The sequence below is a fragment of the Mirounga leonina genome, unplaced genomic scaffold, assembly GCF_011800145.1.
Source record: "Mirounga leonina isolate KUSES-001 unplaced genomic scaffold, KU_Mleo_1.0 Mir_53, whole genome shotgun sequence".
NCBI classification, from domain to species: Eukaryota; Metazoa; Chordata; class Mammalia; order Carnivora; family Phocidae; genus Mirounga; species Mirounga leonina.
Window position 1 is genome coordinate 5,774,431 of NW_023270807.1, and position 26,963 is coordinate 5,801,393.

General features: G+C 37.5%; 1 protein-coding gene across 1 annotated transcript in view; it reads left to right on the top strand.

The window, feature by feature from the left end:
* DNAH8 (dynein axonemal heavy chain 8) overlaps window positions 1–26,963 on the top strand; it is a 397,226-nt gene that overhangs the window by 137,372 nt on the left and 232,891 nt on the right. The window contains exons 31-35 of the mRNA XM_034991238.1: window positions 10,603–10,716; window positions 12,036–12,098; window positions 16,682–16,782; window positions 20,519–20,656; window positions 20,822–21,062. Coding sequence (XP_034847129.1) covers window positions 10,603–10,716; window positions 12,036–12,098; window positions 16,682–16,782; window positions 20,519–20,656; window positions 20,822–21,062 — 657 coding nt within the window. The remainder of the gene's footprint in view (window positions 1–10,602; window positions 10,717–12,035; window positions 12,099–16,681; window positions 16,783–20,518; window positions 20,657–20,821; window positions 21,063–26,963) is intronic.

A 26,963-nucleotide genomic window follows, 5' to 3' on the forward strand; every position in this document is an offset into this window, starting at 1 on the left:
CAACTTCTTATCAATTCCTTTTATAAAATTTTTTATAATTTCCATCTTTACAGTCATATTCCATCCCTTCATCATATCAACACTTATTTTTGTACATATATAAGTTTTTCTTTCTTTAAAATTTTGGGAGGCACTTTCTTCTAACAGACCAAAATACACCCAAAATCTAGTGTGTGGCACTAATCTATATACCAGCCTGATCATATTTGATCACATTCTGGTTTTGTTTTGTTTTGTTCTGTTTTTGTTTGTTTTTATCTTTATCTTTTTCTTTTTTCTCTCTTTCCCTTTCTTTTCCCACTGCTTCAGGTCTTTTCTGATTTGTTTAGAGTATATTTTCTGGGGACGTTGTTACCCTGTTAGCATTTTGTTCTCTCATTAATCTATTCTCCTCTGCACAAAATGACAAGACGGAAAAAATCACCTCAACAAAAAGAACGAGAGGTAGTACTGACTGCCAGGGACCTACTCAATACGGACATTAGGACGATGTCAGATCTAGAGTTCAGAATCATCACTTTAAAGATACTAGCTGGGCTTGAAAAAAGCAGGGACGTTATTAGAGAAACCCTTTCTGGAGAAGTAAAAGAACTAAAATCTAACCAAGTAGAAATCAAAAAGGCTATTAATGAGGTGCAATCAAATATGGGGGCACTAACTGCTAGGATAAATGAGGCAGAAGAGAGAATCAGTGATATAGAAGACCAAATGATGGAAAATAAAGAAACTGAGAAAAAGAGAGATAACAACTACTGGATCATGAGGGCAGAATTCGAGAGATAAGCGATGCCATAAGACGAAACAACATTAGAATAATTGGGATCCCAGAAGAAGAAGAAAGAGAGAGAGGGGCAGAAGGTATAGTGGAGCAAATTATAGCAGAGAACTTCCCTAATTTGGGGAAGGAAACAGGCATCAAAATCCAGGAAGCACAGAGAACCCCTCTCAAAATCAATAAAAATAGGTCAACACCCCGACATCTAATAGTAAAACTTCCGAGTCTCAGAGACAAAGAGAAAATCCTGAAAGCAGCTCAGGAGAAGAGATATGTAACGTACAATGGTAGAAACATTAGATTGGCAGCAGACCTATCCACAGAGACCTGGCAAGCCAGGAAGGACTGGCAGGTTATATTCAGAGCACTAAATGAGAAAAATAAGTAGCCAAGAATACTATATCCAGCTAGGCTGTCATTGAAAATTGAAGGAGAGATAAAAAGTTTCCAGGATAAACAAAAACTAAAGGAATTTGCAAACACGAAACCAGCCCTACAAGAAATATTGAAAGGGGTCCTCTAAGCAAAGAGAGAGCCTAAAAGTAACATAGACCAGACAGGAACATAGACAATATACAGTAACAGTCACCTTACAGGCAATACAATGGCACTAAATTCCTATCTTTCAATAGTTACCCTGCATGTAAATGGGCTAAATGCCCCAATCAAAAGACACAGGCTCTCAGATTGGATTAAAAAACAAGACCCATTGATATGCTGTCTGCAAAAGACTCATTTTAGACCCAAAGACACCCCCAGATTTAAAGTGAGGGGGTGGAAAACCATTTACCATGCTCATGGACACCAAAAGAAAGCTGGGGTGGCAATCCTTATATCAGACAAATTAGATTTTAAACCAAAGACTGTAATAAGAGATGAGGAAGGACACTATATTCTACTTAAAGGGTCTATCCAACAAGAAGATCTAACAAATGTAAATATCTATGCCCCTAACATGGGAGCAGCCAATTATATAAGGCAATTAATAACAAAAGCAAAGAAAGACATCGACAACAATACAATAATAGTGGGGGACTTTAACACCCCCTCACTGAAATGGACAAATCGTCTAAGCAAAAGATCAACAAGGAAATAAAGACTTTAAATGACACACTGGACCAAATGGACTTCACAGACCTATTCAGAACATTCCATCCCAAAGCAACGGAATACACATTCTTCTCTAGTGCCCATGGAACATTCTCCAGAATAGATCACATCCTAGGTCATAAATCAGGTCTCAACCGGTACCAAAAGATTGGGATCATTCCCTGCCTATTTTCAGACCACAATGCTTTGAAACTAGAACTCAATCACAAGGGGAAAGTCAGAAAGAACTCAAATACCTGGAGGCTAAAGAGCATCCTACTGAAGAATGAATGGGTCAACCAGGAAATTAAAGAAGAATTTAAAAAATTCATGGAAACCAATGAAAATGAAAACACAACTGTTCAAAATCTTTGGGATGCAGCAAAGGCAGTCCTAAGAGGAAAGTATATAGCAATACAAGCCTTTCTCAAGAAACAAGAAAGGTCTCAAGTACACAACCTAACCCTACACCTAAAGGAGCTGGAGAAAGAACAGCAAATAAAGCCTAAACCCAGCAGGAGAAGAGAAATAATAAAGATCAGAGCAGAAATCAATGAAATAGAAAAGAACAGTAGAACAGATCAACGAAACTAGGAGCTGGTTCTTTGAAAGAATTAACAAGATTGATAAACCCCTGGCCAGACTTATCCAAAAGAAAAGAGAAATGACCCAAATCAACATAATCATGAATGAAAGAGGAGAGATCTCAACCAACACCAAAGAAATACAAACAATTATAAGAACATATTATGAGCAACTCTAAGCCGGCAAATTAGATTACCTGGAAGAAATGGAGGCATTCCTAGAGATGTATCAACTACCACAACTGAACCAGGAAGAAATAGAAAACCTGAACAGACCTATAGCCACTAAGGAAATTGAAGCAGTCATCAAAAATCTCCCAAAAAACAAAAGCCCAGGGCCAGATGGCTTCCCAGGGGAATTCTACCAAACATTTCAAGAAAAATTAATACCTATTCTTCTGAAACTGTTCCAAAAAATAGAAATGGAAGGCAAACTTCCAAACTCGTTTTATGAGGCCACTAATACCTTGATCCCCAAACCAGACAAAGACCCCATCAAAAAGGAGAATTACAGACCAATATCCCTGATGAACATGGATGCAAAAATACTCACCAAAATACTAGCCAATAGGATCCAACAGTACATTAAAAGGATTATTCACCACGACCAAGTGGGATTTATCCCTGGGCTCCAAGTTTGGTTCAACATCCGCAAATCAATCAACATGATACAATACATTAACAAAAGAAAGAACAAGAATCATATGATCCTCTCAATAGATGCAGAAAAAGCTTTTGACAAAGTACAGCATCCTTTCTTGATCAAAACTCTTCAGAGTATAGGGATCGAGGGTACATACCTCAATATCATAAAAGCCATCTATGAAAAACCTACGGCGAATATCATTCTCCATGGGGAAAAACTGAGAGCTTTCCCCCTAAGGTCAGGAACGCGGCAGGGATGTCCACTATCACCACTGCTATTCAACATAGAATTGGAAGTCCTAGCCACAGCAATCAGACAACAAAAAGACATAAAAGGCATCCAAATCAGCAAAGAAGAAGTCAAACTCTCACTCTTTGCAGATGATATGATACTTTATGTGGAAAACCCCAAAGACTCCGCCCCAAAACTGCTAAAAGTCATACAGGAATTCAGTAAAGTGACAGGATATAAAATCAATGCACAGAAGTCATGGCATTCCTATACACCAACAATAAGACAGAAGAAAGAGAAATTAAGGAGTTGATCCCATTTACAATTGCACCCAAAACCATAAGATACCTAGGAATAAATCTAACCCAAGAGGCCAAGGATCTGTACTCAGAAAACTATAAAATCCTCATGAAAGAAATTGAGGAAAACACAAAGAAATGGAAAAACGTTCCATGCTCATGGATTGGAAGAACAAATATTGTGAAGATGTCAATGCTACCTAGAGCAATCTACACATTCAATGCAATCCCCATCAAAATACCATCCACTTTTTTCAAAGAAATGGAACAAATAATCCTAAAATTTGTATGGAACCAGAAAAAAACCCACATAGCCAGAGGAATGTTGAAAAAGAAAAGCAAAGCTGGCGTCATCACAATTCCAGACTTCCAGCTCTATTACAAAGCTGTCATCATCAAGACAGTATGGTACTGGCACAAAAACAGGCACATAGATCAATGGAACAGAATAGAGAGCCCAGAAATGGACCCTCAACTCTATGGTCAACTCATCTTTGACAAAGCAGGAAAGAATGTCCAATGGAAAAAAGACAGTCTCTTCAACTAATGGTGTTGGGAAAATTGGACAGCCACATGCAGAAGAATGAAACTGGACCATTTCCTTACACCACACACAAAAATAGACTCCAAATGGTTGAAAGACCTCAATGTGAGACAGGAGTCCATCAAAATCCTAAAGGAGAACACAGGCAGCAACCTCTTTGACCTCAGCCGAAGCAACTTCTTCCTAGAAACATCACCAAAGGCAAGGGAAGCAAGGGCAAAAATGAACTATTGGGACTTCATCAAGATAAAAAGCTTTTGCAAAGCAAAGGAAACAGTCAACAAAACCAAAAGACAACCGACAGAATAGGAGAAGATATTTGCAAATGACATATCAGATAAAGGGCTAGTATCCAAAATCTATAAAGAACTCATCAAACTCAACACCCAAAGAACAAAGAATCCAATCAAGAAATGGGCAGAAGACATGAACAGACATTTTTCCAAAGAAGACATCCAGATGGCCAACGGACACATGAAAAAGTGCTCAACATCACTCGGCATCAGGGAAATCCAAATCAAAACCTCCATGAGATACCACCTCACACCAGTCAGAATGGCTAACATTAACAAGTTAGGAAACGACAGATGTTGGTGGGGTTGCGGAGAAAGGGGAACCCTCCTACACTGTTGGTGGGAATGGAAGCTGGTGGAGCCACTCTGGAAAACAGTATGGAGGTTCCTCAAAAAGTTGAAAATAGAGCTACTCTATGACCCAGCAATTGCAGTACTGGGTATTTACCGCAAAGATACAAAAGTAGGGATCTGAAAGGGTACGTGCACCCCGATGTTTATAGCAGCAATGTCCACAATAGCCAAACTGTGGAAAGAGCCAAGATGTCCATCGACAGATGAATGGATAAAGAAGAGGTGGTATATATATACAATGGAATATTATGCAGCCATCAAAAGGAATGAGATCTTACCATTTGCAACAATGTGGATGGAACTGGAGGGTATTATGCTGAGCAAAATAAGTCAATCAGAGAAAGACATGTATCATATGACCTCACTGATATTAGGAATTCTTAATCTCAGGCAACAAACTGAGGTTTGCTGGAGTAGGGGGTGGGGTGGGAAGGATGGGGTAACTGGGTGATAGACACTGGGGAGGGTATGTGCTCTGGTAAGCGCTGTGAATTGTGCAAGACTGTTGAATCACAGATCTGTACCTCTGAAACAAATAATGCAATATATGTTAAGAAAAAAAAAAAAAGAAGAAGGTAGCAGGAGGGGAAGAATGAAGGGGGGGAATCGGAGGGGTAGATGAAGCATGAGAGATGATGGACTCTGAGAAACAAACTGAGTGTTCTAGAGGGGAGTGGGGTGGGAGGATGGGTTAGCCTGGTGATGGGTATTGAGGAGGGCACATTCTGCATGGAGCACTGGGTGTTATGCACAAACAATGAATCATGGAACACTACATCTGAAACTAATGATGTAATGTATGGAGATTAACATAACAATAAAAAATTAAAAAAACAAAACAAAACAAAGGAAACAACCAAACTAAAAGGCAACCTTTGGAATGGGAGAAGATATTTGCAGATGGCATATCTGATGAAGGGTTAGCATCCAAAATATATAAAGATCTTATAAAACTCAGCAGCCGAAAATGAATTATCCCATTAAAAAATGGTTAGAAGTCATGAATAGGCATTTGTCCAAAGACGACATACAGATGGCCTACGGACACATGAAAAGATGCTCAACATCACTCATCATCAGGGAAATACAAATCAAAACTACCATGAGATATAACCTCACACCTGTCAGAATGGTTAAAATCAACAACATAAGAAATGACAAGTATTGGTGAGGGTGTGGAGAAAGGAGAATCCTGTTGCACTGGTTGGCAGGCATGCAAACTGGTATAGCCACTGTGGAAGACAGTATGGAGGTTTCTCAAAGAGTTAAAATAAACCCCCCTGTGATCCAGCAATGGCACTACTAGGTATTTATCCAAAGAACACAAAAATATGAATTCAAAGGGATACATGCACCCTGATGTTTATAGCACTATGATCTACAACAGCCAAATTATGGAAACAGCTCAAGTGTCCATCAACTGATGAATGGATAAAGAAGATGTCTTTTCAATTTCTTGATGGTGTTTTCTTTTCTTTTTTGTTATTTTTACTGTTTTAAAAGGAACATAACATAAAATTTACCATCTTAATCATTTTTTTAAGTGTACAGTTTAGTGGTATTAAAGACATTCACACTGTTGTGTAGACATTACTACTATATAACCCTATAACTCCTTTCATCTTATAAATCTGAAATTTTATGCCTATTAAACAGTAACTCCACATTCTCCCTCCCTCCCAGTCCCTGGTAACCACCATTCTGCTTTCTGTCTCCAAATTTGAAGCACAAATTTTTAAAATTTTGATGAAGTCCAATTTATCTTTTTTTTTCTTTTGTTGCTTGTGATTTAGTATCTTATCTAGAAAATGGTTGCCTAATCCAGGGTCGTGAAGATTTACTACTGTTTTCTTATATCAGTTTTATAATTTTAGCCCTTACATCTAGATTTCTGATACATTTTGAGTTAATTTTTGTATGGTGGGAGTTAGGGGTCCAACTTCATGCAAAAAAATAATGTGGATATCCAGTTGTCTCAGCACCATTTGTTGAAAAAACCATCCTTTAACCAACAAACTGTCTTGGCACCCTTACTGAAAATCAATTGACCATAAATGTAGGGAGTTAGTTCTGGACTCTCAGTTCGATTCTGTTGATTCGTATGTCTATCCCTATGTCAGTAACCTACTGGCTTTATTATTGTAACTTTGTGCTAAGTTTTTTGGTTTTTTTTTTAATCATGGTAAAGTACACATAGCGTTTGCCATCTTAACTATTTTTTTTAAAGATTTATTTATTTATTTTTGGGGGGGCAAGTGTCTATGCACACATGAGCAGGGGGGAGGGACAGAAGGAGAGGGAGAGAGAGACTTAAGCAGAGCTTAAGAGCATGGAGCCCGACGCAGGGCTCCATCTCATGACCCTGAGATCACGACCTGAGCCAAAACTAAGAGTCGGATGCTTAACTGACTGCGCCACTCAGGCACCTCTCATCTTAACTATTTTTAAGTGTACAGTTCAATAGTGTTACTCACATTGTTGTGCAACCAATATCCAGAAATTTTTCATCTTGCAAAACTGAAACCCTATATCCATTAAGTAATAACTCCCCATTTCTCTCTTTTCCCAGTCCCTGGCAACCACCATTCTGCTTTCTGCCTCTATAAATTTGACTACTTTTGGTACCTCATATAAGTAGAATCAGACAATATTTGTCTTCTTGTGACTGGCTTATTTCAGTTAGCATAATGTCCTCAAGTTTCATCCATGCTGTAGCAGGTGACAGAATTTCCTTCCTTTTTAAGATTGACTAATATTCCATTATATATGTATGCCACATTTTGTTTATTCATTCATCTATCAGTGGACACTTGGGTCGCTTCCATCTTTTGGCTATCGTGAAGAATGCTGCTATGAACATGAAAGTGGAGATAGCTCTTTGGGACCCCACTTTTAGTTCTTTTGGATATGTACCTAGGAATAGAACTGCTGTATCATATAGTATCATTTTTAACTTTTTGAGGTCCACTATTTGCCATAGGAGCTGCACCATTTTACATTCCCACCAACAGTGCAAAAAGTTTCCAATTTCTCCACATCCTTGTCAACACTTGTTATTTTCTGTTTCCTTGATTGTGGGCATCCTAATTGGTGAGGTGGTACATTATTGTGGTTTTGATTTGCATTTCCCTTATGTTACATGATGTTGAGCAACTTTTTATATGCTTATAAAAAGCATTTGTTTATTTTCTTTGGAAAAAAGTCTCTTCAAGTTCTTTGCCTATTTTAAAATTGAGTTGTTTGTAGTTTTCATTGTTATTGTTGTTGTTGAGTTATAGGAGTTCTTTATATATTCTGGATATTAATGCCATATCATATATATGATTTGCAAATATTTTCTCTTACCCCATAGGATCCCTGTTCGCTCTATTGATTGAATCCTTATAATTCCATTTGCTTCTGTAAAGTAGGTGGTGATATTCCCTCTTTCATTCTTAATTTTAGGAATTTGAATCCTTTCTCCTTTATTCTTGGTTAGTCTAGGTAAAGGTTTGTCAATTCTGTTGATCTTTTGAAAGAAGAAATTTTTAGTTTGTTGATTTTCTCTATTGTTTTCCTATACTCTATATCATTTATCTGTGCTGTAATTTTTGTTCTATCCTTCTGCTCGTTTTGAATTTAGTTTGTTCTTTGCCTAGTTTGTTAAGGTGGATGGTTAGGTTACGATTTGAAATCTTTTTTCTTTTCATGCAGGCATTTTTAGCTATAAATTTCCCTCTAAGCATTTTTGAAGTTAGTGAATATTTATGCAGTTAAACATTAAAAATGAACTCCAAGGGAGGGTCCAGATTCTTTAATTACAGTGGAAATTTTTATTGAATATTAATTAAATGTTGGCTTAAAACTTTTTGTTTATGAAAAGATTTGTCACTGAGATTGAAGCAAGGCAGACTAGCAAGGACCCAGAGCTGAAATTGGGGTCATGACTTGTGATCCCAGCTCTGCCACCAGCCAATTGGGTGATATTATGCAACTTAATAACCTTTTTTCTCAATTTCTTCATGTGATCATTTAGGAATACATTAGGAATTTTTTTATACATGGTTATGAGGCTCCCTTGAGGTAATGTGTATAAAACGCTTTTTTCATACTCATGTTTATTTACATTCATGCTCAATATTGACTAATCACTTATTTTAAAAAACAGTTGCTGTTTTAGACAGAAAAGTGCATCTTGGGAAGGAAATGGAGAACCCTCTGTTGAGATTTAGTGAAGCCCAACTTTCTGTTATTGTTCAGTGGAAAAGATTCACTCTGGTTGTTTTTTTTTTGTTTTTTTTTTTTTTTATTCTTATGTTAATCCCCATACATTACATCATTAGTTTTAGATGAAGTGTTCCATGATTCGTTGTTTGTGCACAACACCCAGTGCTCCATGCAGAACGTGCCCTCCTCAATACCCACCACCAGGCTAACCCATCCTCCCACCCCCCTCCCCTCTAGAACCCCGTTTGCTTTTCAGAGAGTCCACCGTCTCTCATGGTTCGTCTACCCCTCTGATCCGGTTGTTTTTTTTTTAAAGATTTTATTTATTTATTTGTCAGAGAGAGAGAGTGCACACACAAGCGGGCGGAGCGACAGGCCGAGGGAGAAGCAGGCTCCCTGCTGAGCAAGGAGTCCGACGCGGGACTGGATCCCAGGACCCTGGGATCATGATCTGAGCCGAAGGCAACTAACTGCTTAACCAACTGAGCCACCCAGGCACCCCACTTGGGTTGTTCTGTCTCTTTAACTGTAATGTTAAACCTGTTGGCCCATCCTTTACTACAATCACCATTCATGGAAAGCAATCCATGTTCCAACCTAGATAGATGCTATTGTCGTGAACAGCTAAGAGCGGGGGCCCTGGAACCAAACAACCAGGTTTTGAATCTTGACCTTGCCTCATGATGATGCTGGGACTTTGGGGAAGTTCCTTAGTGTCTCCGTGCCTCAGTTTTCTCACCTGTAAAATGAGTATAGTATCAGCATTTACCACACAGGGTTGTCCTGGGGATTAAATGAGTTAATATAGGTGAAAAGCCTGGTGGATAGTAAATATGCATTAAATGCTAACTATTACAATTGAAGGTTTGAGCAGAAGCTTTGAAGACTGTTATGGAAGGCATTCACTGTTTTTTTTTAATACCCAGAGTAATATCACTTTCTTTAAGGTGACTGTTCCAACCATGTGAACCTACTAGAAATTACTAATCCCAGACCTTCATCTGGCCTCAGAGATGGCATGTGACCCAGATGGGGCCTATAGCAGTAACTGTTTCCCTGGCCATAGTGATGACCTGAGCTGGATCAGACAGAAAACTTTTTCCGAACTGCAGTTACAGAAGATGGCTTTGCCTCTTGGGTCATGAACTGGAATGATTTGTATCTCCTTTTGGTGCATTTGGGTTGTTATTTCCCTTGTTTTTTTTTTTTTTTTTAAGCAGCATTGCAGAGACACCCTTGTTCATCCTGGACATCTGCAGGATAACAAACTTGCTGGGACAGAATTACAGTTTTCATTTAAATACATTTTCATTTAAATACATTTCACGGGGCACCTGGGTGGCTCAGTCGTTAAGCGTCTGCCTTCGGCTCAGGTCGTGGTCCCGGGGTCCTGGGATCGAGCCCCGCATTGGGCTCCCTGCTCCGCCGGAAGCCTCTTTCTCCCTCTCCCACTCCCCCTGCTTGTGTTCCCTCTCTCACTATGTCTCTCTCTGTCAAATAAATAAATAAAATCTTTAAAAAAAACCAAAAAACCCAAAATAAATAAATACATCTCACATTGGGTATTCTCTTTTATTCTAGGTTTCTGTGCAAGATGAACTAGTTCAAGTGCAGCCGAAGTTTAAAAGTAGTCTTCTTGAGGCTGTGGAAGTCTTTCGTGAGGATGTAATGAACTTCGCAGAATCATATGAGACGGTAATCTAAGTATTTGCATGCTGTGTGTTAAAATGTTCTGTGGCATGTTTATATGAGATGACAGTGATGGATGTTGAGAAATACACTGCGATTTGCATATTGTATATAAGAGGCTGTATTTAATATTTGGAGCAATCAGGAAAAAAAGGGGATAGCTAATCCTTTAAACTTATTTTACAGAATAAGAAAGAAGATTTAACTGTTAAAAGGAGGTAGAACTTTTGAGATTGTGGAAGGAACAAAAGGTCTGGCCTTATGCTTTCTTTCTCAGGCCAGAATGCTCATAGTTGAAAATGTAATACAGTTGTTGGAAGGCTATAAGAAACTATACAAACCTAAATACCAGGGTATTATGCAAATGATCTTTTTTTCACTAACTCTTAGAGAACCAAAAGGGTCACTGAAAATAAATAATAAATGTCACACCTGGTCAGTCTCGCAGACTATTCAGCCTGGTAACATGACTGATAATGATCCTCCTCTTTGAAGTTAAACTCAGAAGTTGGATATATTCCCCTAACATATGCTACTTTCTTTTAGTGGTCATAGTGGGTCTGGATTCATAAGACATGTTAAGCCCTTAATAATAATAATCATATAACACACTTTTTTTTACATGTACTAAACTTACCTCTTTTAGTTGGATTTGTCAACGTTTTATGGCCCTATCATTCCATTATACTGGGAATCTAGTCTATTATTTAGCATATCCATAATATTCAGGATTGTACAGACCATCTGGGGTCCTTTTTGCAACTGTTCTGGATGATAGCCACCAGCGACTGCATTTTGCTTCATCCAACTATTCAACTTTGTGCTCCTCTATTTCCATATTAGGCTGAACAAACAGTGAAAGGAGGCTGTTTTCAGAACTCTATCTCAGTTATTCTAATACACAAGCACAGCATCATTGTTTGTGGTCATAAGTGAAATGAAACAGACCTCTAGTGGTACAGACTTCCTACAGGATGTAATTTTGGCACATTTTTTATTAACAATGTCATGGTCCTTTAAAAATGAATGGAAGTTGGAGTGAGGCAAATGTTCTAAAATTGATTGTGGACATGGTTACACAACGCTGTGACTATACTAAAAGCCATTAAATTGTCCATTTTAAATGGGAGATTGTATAATATGTGAATTATATCTCAATAAAGCTGTTACAGAAACTAAATGAAAGCTTCATATGTGGGACAAAATTAGATCATTTCAATTTAAAAGAATGTTTACTTATTTAAAAGGAAATAATAGATAAACTCAATAAATTGATAAATACATGTGATTAAGAATTTAAATGGAGATTATATTATTAATTACAGGAAGGACCCATGGTTCCAAATATTCCACCCCAAGAAGCTAGTAACAGGCTACAGATATTTCAGGTAAAACTTGTCGACTATGTCGACAATGTGTTGTTATTCTTTAAAGTAATTTTAGGGAAAAATTTATGTGGTCTACCTTACAATGGAAAAGTTAGTGTTTAAAGTGCATACAGATTTTAATTGTATTCTAATCTGCTAAATAATGTGATTGATTCCTTTTCTTGTATCCCTTTGTGTTCTTCTCCACAGAATTTCTCCCTGTATTTTTAGAGAATAAGACTTTGATTTTGAACTTAAGTGTATACCTTATTTTGGTTCCAAGCATCTCATTTACATATAAATGGTAAAGATTCATGGAATAACAAAATGTATCAAAATAAGATTTAAAATATTGACAAATGGTTTCCCTATCTTTCCTCTGTATCCATTCCTTTTCTATCCATGATTTTAAACTTCCCAGCTCATTTGCCTTACCCTGGACTATACAGTACTCACTGGATTCACCATCTTTTTCTGTGCTCAGATTGCTGAGCACATCTAGAGTTTTGCAGATTCATGGATTCCTATGTAAGCTAGCCCCTAGGAGGATCAGGCAATTCTATTATTTGTTTCAGTTCTCTATCCTGTTTTCTGTAGTGGCTGTACTATATGTTCGTGTTCTTTTTATGTTCCCTATCCCACGTGCATTTGTAGACATTAAAAAATATCAGATGCCTACTGTGTGTCTTGGTCAATAGAAAAATGATTAAGGAAAGGTTCTTACCTCTAAGCTGCTAAAATCTGGTAGGGAGACAGAGAGCTGGATAGATAGTAATTGCAAAACTGCGTGGTGAGCGCTATGATCTAGGTGTGAGAACTAGTGTTATGGAAACAGATGTAGGGAGTTACCAACCAAAATAGGAGCTGAGGGGGCAGCCAGAGAAGGCTTCCTGGAAGAGGAGCCATCTAAGCTGCATCTTGAAGGACTATTTAGAGTTAGCCAGGGGAAGAAGGAAGAAAAACAAGTTAGACAGAATTTGCACCTCCTACAAAGGCCCAGAAATGAGGAGATAAGCAGGGAGAGTTAGGGAGATGAAGGAGTGAAATGTGGAGTACAGTGGGCAGAGAGGATAGGGATGAGGGAGGGGACAGCTGAGAGGGCAGAAATCACTAATGAGAGGGCCTTGTAGGCTCTGATAAGGAGCTCATAGCCTGTCCTGGGGCTGGAGGGCTCTAAGCAAGGAATGATATGTTCACATTTGAATTTTTAAAATAGCTGTATGTTGGAAAGATTTCTCTGGCATTAGTTTGGAGAATGCTTTGGAGGGAGGATGGTCAGACTGATGGCAGCTTCAGTCATGCAAGCAAGAAATTGTAAAGATTGAGACCAACCAAATGCACTTGCAATGAAGAAAGCTGGGTGGATCATGAGTTTATTAACAAGACCAACTTGATAGGCTGAGGGGAGGAGAGGGAGGCTTCCAGCTTGGGAAAACAGAAGAAAGTAGAGTCATTTACTGAAGTACAAGTGTGGGAGGAGTAGTTTTGAGATTAGTTTGAACAAATGACCTTGTCTCCAAATGTACAGAGATGATTTAGGGTGTGTGATGTACATTTCAGAGAGATGTGCTCCCCTTCCTGTCCCTGGGGCCTCTTGACTCTCCCTTACCCCTTCTTAGACTGACCCGTTTCTCTCCTTTACTCTTAACCTCTTCCTCTTCACTAAATCTTCCCACTCAACATTTTAAAAGCTGTGTGTCTTTCCTTTTTAAAGTAACAATAAGAAACATAACTCTCTGTCCTGCAACCCCTTCTAGATGTCACCTTTTTCTTCACCTGGCCCCAGTTTCTGCCTGCCTTTATACTCAGATAGCTTCCATGGTCGAGCCACCAGGAGGTACAGAGATGTTGTCCAAAACCCAGTGTTTTCTTCTTTACTAGGAATACCATGTTTTGCAGCAAATCAAGCCATACACAGGCTTTCTGTAGCTCATAACTTAGTTTTGCCACGCGCTGGATGGGTATTTCTAAATATCCCTTTACCTATGTCAGAGATGACTTCCTACCACTTTACCATTGGGCTTTTCACCTCAAAGCAAATAAACAGAAGAGTGGAGTCAGTAATCTTGTCCTTGTTGCTTTATGTGCACGTTCCATAGATGGTTCAAGCTGGTTCCATGCATGCTTTTCTCAAAAAGGTTCAGTTAAGTTGAATGGGATCTCTCCAGTTTCAGGTTCTCCTGAGAGGGGTAGTTCAGGCTTTTTCCATCAGAACCAAGTGGAATTTCTCGTATGGTATCTAACTTTCAAGTATCTCCCTTGATCTGAGTGATTTAAATAGAAAATCCAGACCAAACGGCACCTGGGTGGCTCAGTCGGTTAAGTGTCTGCCTTCGGCTGAGGTCATGATCCAGAGTCTTAGGATCAAACCCCATATCGGGCTCCCTGCTCAGAGGAGAGTCTGCTTCTCCCTGACCCTCCCTCCCGGCTCGTGCTCTCTGCCTCTCTCTCAAATAAGTAAAATCTCGCTGGACCCTGGAGGAGGCTCTGAGCCTTTGCTACCTGAAGTCCCCAGAGTCCCAGGGAAAGGCCTGCCTCTCTGGAGGAGCCAAGACCAAGACTGATCTTCTCACCTGGTGGCTGCCAGCTGAGCCAAGCAGAACCCTTCAGCAATAAAAACTAGATGAAGAGTGAAACTACATAGTAATGTTGGGTGGTGATAAGTGCCAAGGGAAAAAAATAAAGCAGAGAAAGGGTATAACACGCTGGGCTGTGTGTATGTAAAGTGGAAGTGAACTTTAAAATCTTATCTCCAGAGAAGGCCACCTTGAAAAGCTGACATTGGAATAGAGACCTAGAGAAATGAAGGAACGAGCCAGGCAGGTATCTGGAATAGCAGCTTTCCAGGCAGGAGGAAGAACACGTGCAAAGGCCCTGAGTGAGAGCAAATATGACATCATCTTCCGTTTTCAGTGGATCACCCTGGCTATGGTGTTGAGAGTAGATTACTGATAGTCAAGGTTGGAAGCAGAGAGTAATTAGGAGGCTATTGCAATAATCCATGGGAGGGTGACAGTAAGTTGGACCAGATTGGTGGCATTGGAGTTGATGAGAAGTGGTTGGAGCCTGGATATATTTTGAAGGTAGACCCACCTCCTTGTCTTTCCCTCAGGAGTTACCAATTTATTGGTCAGTGACTGGGACTTTAATGTGCTACCCTTTAACTGGGAGTGTGGCCACTTATTGAAAAGACCTTGTAGGGCCCATCTCTTGCCATCTGGCACCTTTTGTTCTGCCTATGCTTGGGGGTGCGCGCTAAGCCGGCTGTTCTCCAAGCATCTGGCTGGATATGTGACCCAACTCTCCTCAAAAGCAGGTGCCCCCTCACCTTCCCAACCCTCCCAAAAAAGAGATGCCAGGATCTAGATCACGGAAAGAAGCAGGAACTTCACATTGGGCCTCAGGGTGCAGTGGTATTCTCTGATGCAACTTTACTCTGATTTCCGGAGTTACTGGGCACTGGGCTGGCTGATATAATAGCTGGTATTTTGTTCCCCATTTGGCTGGTGCCATGGGTCTTTTTATATTATCTGGGGCCTGAATGGAAAAGGGGGTGAGTGAATGGCATCCATCAATAGTCTTCACCACATAAACAAGATTTTAAATGTCACTGTTTTAAATTATGCTAACTTTAACGTTTTTGTTTCTCCTTTTCTAGTGTTCACATGGTTCCATGGCCATTTTAGTCAGTAACTTTATTTTACTTACTTACTTATTTATTTATTTATTTTTTATTATGTTATGTTAGTCACCATACAGAGTAACCACTATCCTAACCACCAAGGAATATAAAAAGTGCAAAATATGGCCTTTAGTTTCTAGGAAGGACAAATTCTTTGGTGTTTCTCTGGGGTCTTCACACCTTCCTGATTTGGCTCCTCTAAAATATGCTAACGTTAGCTGTCAAATCTGATTCAATATCTGAATATAGCGAGGTCTGACGCCAGACATTCTCCAGGGCTGGAAATTTAGGATCCTTATTGATAGGTTATACCCTTATTTTGAGCCACACACACCTTGTCACAGGTGGATTATTTCTATTTGCTTTTGTGTTTTAAACATGCTCCATACTTATCATTCTAAGTATAGGAGATTCTACCTCCGATTCAAAGGGCATGGGCCTTAACTTCCCTGACTCAGATTGTTAAAATTCTCTCAAATGGTGTTAAAATGGAATCCTTCATTTTATAGACTCTTTATTGCTTGGAGGGAAAACAGGGTTAAAAAGATTATACTCACTCATTTGAACCCTGTAGAAGAGATGACAAGTCTAAAGTAGTGAAAAAGCCTAAATTATAGATTTTTAAAAATGCAGTTTTATTGCTTTCAGACATATTTATGGGAACTTGAAGTATAGGTCTTCTGGGGACCACATAATTTATTAAAGAAAAAATTTTATGGGTGTTTTTAGAATGCTTGAAAGTTAATTTTCCTAAGTGCTCAACTTTTCTTCTGGTACCTTGATATCACTATAAATTTCTTCACAAATCTTTAGATATTATTAAATAAACCTCAATGTAGCTTTTATTCCAATTATAATAAATTCTACTTTAATGGGATGTGAATTAATTATATTTTACTACAACTTAAAAATCTTTTTATAGGCCAATTTTGATGATCTGTGGAGGAAGTTTGTTACATATTCATCCGGTGAACAACTTTTTGGATTGCCTGTGACTGATTATGAGGTTTTACACAAAACTAGGTAAGTGTATAAATTGGGCAAGTGTTACATGCAAATAATGAAATACTGTCCATTAGAAGAATCATGTCATCATTAAATCCTTTATCATGCAGAGAAGAGCCTCCTTTAGAACACTCCTAAATATTTCCCTTATTCCTGGCTATTGCTGACCCACTGGATCCATAGTCATCACATATAAAAGAAATATTCTTGGGGAATGGAAAGTACATTGCAAAAATTCTAGTGTTTGTGACCTATATTTAGCCTGTGCTTTCTTTTTTTCTCTTCACTATTTTTGAATAGTGTCCATTATTGTGCAGAAGCACTGCAATTTTGGATATATTTTTTATTTAGAGGATTACCCATCCTTGGCTTTCCAACCCTTCTTACTACCTTTATGCTAAGTGCTCTTCCCTTTTGGGTAGACATAGAAATTCATCAGGATTGAAGGCCAAGGAGCTTCATTGATTTTAAACAATAAGTAGATCTAGGATTTAAGTAACTATATTTTAACAGAATTTTATATAACTTTCCTCAAGGTCAAAATTAAAACTGGTTTTTGCTTATTAGGATCATGGCTTTAAAAAAGAACTTTATCTTGACTTCTTTCAAAGTCATAACACGTCTTTGCAAAATAAACAAGAAATTATCTGACCATAAATCAATGCTTCAGCCTACTTTAGGATACATGGTTTGTATTCTTTTTCCAAAGCAGTCATTCACTAAGCTTAACCCAAGGACCAGTTGTGTTAGAACTGCAGGTGTCTGTTCCTCGCCCTGATTTACTGAATCAAAATCTCAGGGATTGGGTCCTGCATTTTTATAAATTCTCTAGTTAACTCTTTTGCATGTTCAGTCTGAGACTCAGTGTTTTATTTTAACCCTCAGTGTCCCAGGAAAAATAATCATCCTCATTTACAATTTGGATCAATGGACCCTTTTATTTTATTTTATTTTTTATATTTTTAAGTAATTTATGAATAATTTGCAAAAGTAAGAATAAGGGAATGGTGAAAAGCACTTTTGTTAGAAAATGCAATTTTAAGAATTTAAGCAGAGAAAACCCAAACTTTTACTCCATAACACCCTGGTTTGAAGATACATACACAAAATGGAGACTGACTTCAGAATGCAACTGGAGCCCAACCAATGTGAGTTGACTCCTTGGTGAGTCAGAAACTGCACCAGATTGAATTGTTGCACAAAAAACCCCTTGATTTGCGGCAAATAGGAGATCACAAGGGATGGCTTCCAAAGCCATGGCTCCCTAAGAATGGGTGACTGGGTTCCTTTTGTTTAGGGTTAGGATGAATGTTTAGATAGGGAAGCTTTGTCATCCTAGTAGAGGTGGGCATAAAGTCACACATGCGCCTTAAGGAAACATGCCTAATCACACATTGCATGTTATGCAAATGAGGCTGTGCTCCTCTTTGGGCTGAGTTTTAGTATTATAATGAGGTAAAGGTGATTGTAGGTCTTTCCAGAGGTCCCTCCATGGTCCATCTGCACTGGGGATTTGCATTTCCCTGAAGATTAGTGGCGCCAGTCAGAGGTTTAGCTCAAAAGGTCTGGGTGGTCAGGTCAGGTGGGAGGTCTTGTCAGTCAGGGCAGTTGCCATCACCTGGAGGGTGGTTTAGGGTTTCCTTTGCTGAGTTAAGAGGTAAGCCAGAAAGAAGAGCTTAAGGAAAAATGTAAGAGAAAGATGAGTGAGTAGAAGCAGGTGGGTGGTAAAGGTCAAGTCCTGGGGTCTCGCTGGTGATACAACCAACTGCTCATCAGCTGTCATGCACAAACGGGACCATACCCATTCTGTAAACACTGATTTCCAGTTTCAAATCCATCTCCCACAGCTTCTAGCTTATTATTACTTCTGATTTTTCTCGCACTTGCATTGTTAAAACCCAAAACTCCTGAAAACTCGGACACTCATAATTTTGTTGAGGAGAGGAGCACTATCTTTCTTGCATTATAAATGCCAAAATCTTTTCTTGTAGATTTGAATCATTAAGTCAATGGATTTTTTTCATTTCTGCATCATCTATCTCCTTTGAGTACACATCTGCCTTCAGCATTTGTCCACTTAGGGAAAGTCCCAAGTAAAATTTACGCAAACATCACAGATAATGAAAGAAGAATCATTTATCCTTTTCACAAAATGGGACGGTCTGAGTTCTTGTAAAACACTGCATTATGAAGCCCTTGCCTCTATTGAAATATATTGTTCACTCATAAATGTCAGATCTGAGTAAAATTCCTCTAGGTAACCGTCATCTAAAGACCCACCATCTGAGATCTCAATACATAGTTAGTTTCACTATTACAGTTAGAGTCTAGAGTGCTGTTCTGTGTCTCTTTTCTCTTTAATACTTGGGGAACACCTTTCTTTATCAGTTGTCTTCTCTTTGCTGTTTCAAGTAAAAAAAAAAAAAAGAACAATTCTGAATCCTTAACTGTATTAAGTGAAAGCTAACCAAAAATCAAAAGAACACAAAGATGGTTGGTGTCCATCCAGAGTTCTTTTTTGATACTTTCTTAAAAGATGATGCAATGAGGGGCGCCTGGGTGGCTTAGGTGGTTGAACATCTGACTCTTGGTATAGGTTCAGGTCATGATCTCAGGTTCATGGGATCGGCCCCACATTGGGCTTGTGCTCAGCATGGAGGTTGCTTGGGATTCCATCTCTCCCTCTCCCTCTGCCCCTCCCCACTCTCTCTCTCTCTTTCTCTCTCACAATAAATAAATCTTAAAAAAAATATGATGCAATGCTTTGGGTGTCACAATATGAAACCTGAAGGATAATTGTTGTCCCTTCCTTATGGGAGATCTTGTCATTCTTTCTGTGTTATTTTAGTAATTTTTAGTGTAGTTGGGAATACTCTGTGATTAATAATGAAATAATTTCTAAGATGATGAATCAGCAAAATGAAGCAAGAATTGGAAAAACAAGATAACCAAGATTCCAGAACATGTTTTAGATTTATAAAAGGTCCCAGTGTACCCTTATGATAATTGCAAGATAGAATGAGTTTTACTATATTAAAAACATAAGCAAACCTTATCTTTGGTCTTTGGATTATTTACAATAAATAATAAAAGTTGTGAATATCAATCCTTACAAATAGTTAAAACCACTCACGAAATAACCTCAAAAACTAAAATTGGGTCTAGGGGATACTCATGGTCTGCTAAGGATTGAGGAATTCTTGGGAGCATCCACAAACTCTGTTGAGTGGTCAGTTTTTGATGTTTTACACAATAAAGGACTTTTTCTTTACTTGGATCTATAATCCCTCCTCTTATTCTTGTTACGTATATAATTCCATTTGAGTACATGAGGGAGAGCTTTTGGTAGGACAGTGATGTTTAAATCACTTTCCTAAAGGCAGATGTTCTCATAAAAAACCAGCTTGCATTTGAAAAAAAAACAGTCAAAACCTTAGCCTTAGCTTTGATCTTATTATCAAGTTCTGGTCACATTGTTTGCAATGATTGGAACTGTAATAATAATCAAACCATTTGTTAATGTCAAGTCATAGTATGACCTGGAATATTTGAGAGCTATAAACTTGACCTAACTGATAGAGCTTTAATAAAATTTTTGTTTGGAAACTGACAGGGTTGTTTGCATGTTGGTGTCTATAAGACATTACACATGTCATGCATGTATGTAATATTTGATTGGATGAATTCTGCCTATCCAATAATGACATTTATTTCTAAGATACACATTATGTAATGACTTTATTTGGTTTTCCAGAAAAGAGCTCAACTTGCTGCAGAAGCTGTATGGACTATATGATACTGTAATGAACAATATTAGTGGTTATTATGAAATACTTTGGGGAGATGTAGACATTGAAAAAATTAATGCAGAACTGCAGGAATTTCAAAACAGGTGAGTTTGAAATGAATTAAGCTTACCTTTTTATAGTGCCTATCTTCATAGGAGCTGTAGGTATTTTAAAAATGAATTTATCCTTTGATATATTGCTGTATATACATAATGCTTCAAAGAAATGGGTAGTGATATAGCTTTTTTTTTTTTTCTTTTTTCTGAAAGGTGTCGTAAACTCCCAAAAGGGCTTAAAGATTGGCAAGCTTTTTTGGATCTGAAAAAAAGAATTGATGATTTCAGTGAGTCATGTCCTCTGCTGGAAATGATGACCAATAAGGCAATGAAACAGAGACACTGGGACAGAATCTCTGAGTTAACTGGAACCCCATTTGATGTGGAATCTGATTCTTTTTGTCTTAGAAATATTATGGAAGCACCACTACTTAAACATAAGGATGACATTGAGGTACATAAGCTTATAAGATCTTATCATCGGTTCATTAAAGAACATCTCCTTTTACTTTTCTGGAAATTATACAAATGGACATTTTATTTAAGAGTGTACTAATTGCCCTATATAATGTACCCTCAAAATTTGGAATGATCCTGAACATCCTTTGGTTTTGCAAAATAATATAGTAACTCAAGGAGATAAGATGATTATTTGAAATATGTTAGTTTGGGAGGTCCTTAATCTATCCTCCTTGTCCCTTAACTAGCTCTCATTTAAAAAAAAATCTGTTTATTTCTGTATTGCACTCCTGGTGAATTCCTCAGAACATTTTCCAAATTTCTGATTCCATCCTTTTTCTTATTAATCTACTACATATTTAAAATTATTTTTCCTTTCCAAGAGTTTTAATTGGTTCTTTTTCTTTTTGTGTGTGTGCTTACTGTTTGCATGGTATCTCTTTTTTTATTATTGAGATGTAATTTTTATAATTATATACTTTTTATTACTGGGATATAAACATATTAGTTTATGTTTGCAGTGTTATGACTCAATACATTTATATATTACAAAATGATCATCACAATATGTCTTGTTAACATCCATCACCACACAAAGTTAATTTTTTTTTCTTGTGATGGGAACTTTTATCTTAACAACTTCCAAATATACAATACAGTATTATTAACTATAGTCATCATGTGTACATTACATCCCAGGACTTATTTATGTTATAACTGGAAGTCTGTACCTTTTGACCCCCTTCACCCATTTCATTCACCCTGCAACCCCCCGACTTCTGGCAACCGCCAGTCTATTCTCAGTATGTATGTTCTTTCTGGTTTCTTTCTTTTTGAATTAATGTTTTCATTTTCTTCGAATAAACACCTAGAAGTAGTATTGCTGGATTATATGTAGCTCTATTTTTTTTCTAAAGGTTTTATTTATTTATTTGAGAGAGAGAGAGAGAGAGAGAGAGAGAACATTAGTGGGGGAAGGGGCAGAGGGAGAGGGACAAGCCGACTCCCCATTGAGTGGGGAGCCCAATGTGGGGCTTGATCCCAGGACCCTGAGATCATGACCTGAACCAAAGTCAGATGCTTAACTGACTGTGCCACTCACGTGCCCCTGTAGCTCTATTTTTAATTTTTTTGTGGAACCTCCATACTGTTTTCTATAGTGGCTGCACCAATTTACATTCCCACCAACAATGTGCAGGGTTCCTTTTTCTCCACATCCTCCCTAACACTTGTTATTTCTTGCCTTTGTGATGATAGCCATTCTAACAGGTGTGAGGTGGTATCTCACTGTGGTTTAGATTTGCATTTCCCTGAAGATTAGTGGTGTTGAGCACCTTTTCATGTACCCGGTTGGCCATTTGCATGTCTTCTCTGGAAAAATGCTTATTCCAGTCCTCTGCCCATTTATTAATTGGATTGTTTGGGTTTTTTTCCTACTGAGTTATGTGAGTTCTTTATATATTTTAGATATTACCCCCTTACCGGATTTATGATTTGCAAATATTTTATCTTGTTTGTTAGTTGCCTTTTCATTTTGTTGATGGTTTTCTTTGCTGTGCAGAAGCATTTTAGTTTGATGTTGTCCCACTTGTGTATTTTTGTTTTTGTTTCCTTGGCTTTGTTACCAAATCCAGAAATCATTGCTAAGAACAATGTCAAGGGGCTTATCACCTGTGTTTTCTCCTAGGAGTTTTATGGTTTCAGGTTTTACATTCAAATCTTAAATTCACTTTGAGTTAATTTTTGTGTGTGGTGTAAGGTAGTGGTCCATTTTCATTCTTCTGCATGTGGCTGTCCAGTTTTCCCAACACAATTTACTGAAGAGACTGCCTTTTCTCCATTGTATATTCCTGGCTCCTTTGTCATAAATTAATTGACCATAAATGTGTGGGTTTATTGCTGGGCTCTCTATTCTGTTCATCTTTATGTCTGTTTTTATGCCAAATATACTATACTCTTTTGATCACTATAGCTTTGTTATATAGTTTGAAATCAGGAAGCATTATGCCTCCAAGTTTGTTTTTCTTTCTCAAGATTGCTTTGGCTATTTGGGGTCTTTTGTGGTTCCATACAAATTTTAGGATTATTTCTTCTATTTCTATAAAAAATGACTTTAGAATTTTGATAGGGATTGCATTTAATCTGTAGTTAGCTTTGGATCGTGTGGACAGTTGAACAATATTAATTCTTCCAATCCATGAGCATGGGATATTTTTCCATTAATTCGTGTCTTCAGTTTTTTTCATCAATGTCTTAGAGTTTTCAGTGTACAGGTCTTAAACTTCCTTGTTAAATTTACTCCTAGGTATTTTATCCTTTTTGATGTAATTGTAAATGGAATTGTTTTCTTAATTTCTCTTTAGGATAGTTCATTATTAGTGTATAGAAATGCAACTGATTTTTGCATATTGATTTTGTTTTATGCAACTTAATTCATTTATTAGTTCTAACTGTTTTTGGTGGGCATCTTTAGGGTTTCCTATATATAATATCAGGTTACCTGCAAATAATGGCAGTTTTACCTTACTTCTTTCTTCCTGATTCAGATGCTTTTCATTTCTTTTCATTTCTAATTGCTCTGGCTAGGATTTTCAATACTAAGTGGAATAAAACTGGTGAGAGTAGGCATCCTTTTCTTCCTCCTGACCTAAAAGCATTGAGTGTGATGTTAGCTGTGGATTTGTCATATATGGTCTTTATTATGTCGAGGTATGTTCTCTCTCTGTACCTTTGTTGAGAGGTTATATCGTTTATAGATATTGAATTTTGTATGCTTTTCTGCATCAATTGAGATGATCATGTGATTTTTATCCTTCTTTGTGTTAATGTGGTATATCACATTGATTGGTCTGTGGATACTGAAACCATCCTTGTATCCCTGGAATAAATTCCAATAAATTCCAAGGTTATTGTGTGTGATCCTTTTACTGTATTGTTGAATTCAGTTTGCTAGTATTTTATTGAGGATTTTTGCATCTGTGTTCATCAGGGATATTGGCCTGTAGTTCTCTTTTTTCATGGTGTCTTTGTCTGGTTTTGGTATCAGGGTAATGCTGGCCTCATAAAATGAATTTGGAGTGTTCCCTCCTCTTCTGTCTTTCGGAAGAGTTTGAGAAGATTGGTATCAATTCTTCTTTAAATGTTTGGTAGAATTCACCAGTGAAGCTATCTGGTCCTGGACTTTTGTTTGTTGGGATTTTTTTTGATTACTGATTCAATCTCCTTACTAGTAATCAGTCTGTTCAGATTTTCTATTTCTTCATAATTCAATCTTGGTAGGTGGTATGTTTCTAGGGAGTTACCCATTTCTTCTAGGTTGTCCAATTCTTGTGCATGTAATTGCTCATAGTAATCTCTTATGGCCCTTTCTATTTCTATGGCATTGGTTAATGTCTTCTTTTCATTTCTGATTTTATTTGAGTCCTCTCTTTTCTTGGTTGGTCTAGCTAAAATTTTATCTATTTCATCTATATTTTCAAATACCAGCTGTTTCTTTGACCTTTTCTATTGTTTTTTTAGTCTCTATTTCACTTATTTCCACTCTGATCTTTGTTATTTCCTTCCTTCTACTAACTGTGGGCTTTGTTTGTTATTCTTTTTAAAATTATTTTAAATATAAAGCTAGGTTGTTTATTTGAGATTTCTCTTCTTTCTTAATGTAAGCATTTAGCCTTATGAATTTCCCTATTAGAACTGCTTTTGGGGCGCCTGGGTGGCTCAGTCGGTTAAGCGACTGCCTTCGGCTCGGGTCATGATCCCGGGGTCCTGGGGTCGAGTCCCGCATCGGGCTCCCTGCTCTGCGGAGAGCCTGCTTCTCCCTCTCCCACTCCCCCTGCTTGTGTTCCCTCTCTCGCTGTGTCTCTCTCTGTCAAATAAATAAATAAAATCTTTAAAAAAAAAAAAAAAGAACTGCTTTTGCTGCATCCCATAAGTTTTGGTATGCTGTATTTCCATTTTCATTTTTCTAAAGGTATTATTTTATTTCTCTTTTGATTTCTTCTTTGAGCCATTAGTTCTTCAGTCATGTTATTTAATCTCCACATGTTTGTGAATTTTCCAGTTTTCTTCTTGTAATTGATTTCTAGTTTCATACCATTGTGGTTGGAAAAGATGCTTGACATAATTTCAGTTTTCTTAAATTTATTGGGACTTATTTTGTGGCCTAACATGTGATCTGTCCTGGAGAATGTTCCATGTGCACTTGAGAAGAATGTGTATTCTGTTGCTTTTATATGAAATGTTCTACATATGTCTAAGTTCATCTCATCTAATGTGTCATTTAAGGCCATTGTTTTCTTATTGATCTTCTGTCTGAATGATCTATCTATTGATGAAAGTAGGGTATTAAGGTCCCCTACTACTATTGTATTGCTGTCATTTTCTTCTTTTTGGTCAGTTAGTATTTGTTTTATATATTTGGGTGTTCCTATTTGGGTGCATAAATATTTACAAAATTATATCCTCCTGTTGGTTTGACCCCTTTATCATTATATAATGACTTTCTTTGTCTGTTATTACAGTTTTTGTCTTAAGATCTATTTTGTCTTGTATAAGTATAAATACCCTAGCTTTGTTTTGGTTTCCATTGCATGGTATATCTTTTTCCATTTCTTCAATTTCACTCTGTGTGTGTCCTATATCTGAACTGAATCTCTTGTAGACAGCCTATAGATGGTTTTTTTTTTTTTAATCCATTTAGTCACTCTTTGTCTTTTTTTTTTTTTTTTTTTGAGAATTTAGTCTATTTACATGTAAAGGAATTATTAATAGGTATGTACCTATTGCCATTTTGTTAATCATTTTCTGGTTCTTTTGTAATTCCTTTGTTCCTGTCTTCTCTTGCTCTCTTCTTTTGTTATTTGATTATTTTCTGTAGTGGTATGCTTTATCTTTTGTGTATCTACTATAGGTTTTTGCTTTGTAGTTACCATGAGGCTTATGTATAACAACACAATTATAACAGTCTATTTTAAGTTGATAACTGAGGTTTGAATGCATTCTAAATCTCTACATTTTTACTTCCCCCCACCACATTTTGTTTTTGATGTCACAGTTTACCTATTTTTATCTTGTGTATCCATTGACAATAATTGTAGTTATAGTCTTACTACATTTGTCTTTTAACCTTCACACTGGCTTTTTAAGTAATTAACTTACTACCTTTACAACATTAGATTATTCTGAATTTTACTATATACTTACCTTTACCAGTGAGATCTACACTTTCATATATTTCCTGTTCCTAATTAACACTGTTTCATTTTAGCCTAAAGAAGTCCCTTTAACATTTCTTGTAAGGCTTGTCTAGTGGTGATGAACTCCTTATGTTTTGGCTTGTCTGGAAAACTTTATCTTTTCTTTGACTCTGAAGGACAACTTTGCCAGGTAGGGTATTCATGATAATTTTTTCCTTTCATCACTTTGAATATATTGTGCTCCTCTCTTCTGGTGTGCAAAGTTTCTGCTGAAGAATCTGCTATTAGTCTTGTGGGAGTTCCCTTGTACATACATAACAAGTTGTTTTTCTCTTGTCATTTTTATGATTTTCTCTTTGTTTTTAACTTTTGACACTTTAATTATAGTGTCTTGGTGTGGGTCTCTTGGGTTCATCTGTTTTGAAATTCTCTGGGCTTCCTAGGTCTAGATGTCTGTTTCCTCCCCCAGTTTAGGGATGTTTTCAGCCATTATTTCTTCCGATAAGTTTTCTGCCCTCTTCTCCTTCTGGGATTCCTAGAATGTGAATGTTGGCCCATGTGATCACATGGTCACCAGAGTCAGGCTGTTAAGGGATGTGCCTTTTGGGTGACAGCCACAAATGCCAGGTGCCAGTTATTTACACCAAGCTCCTTTGTTGGAGATGCCAGCATTTGGGAGCAGAGCATAAGGAGTCTGAAGA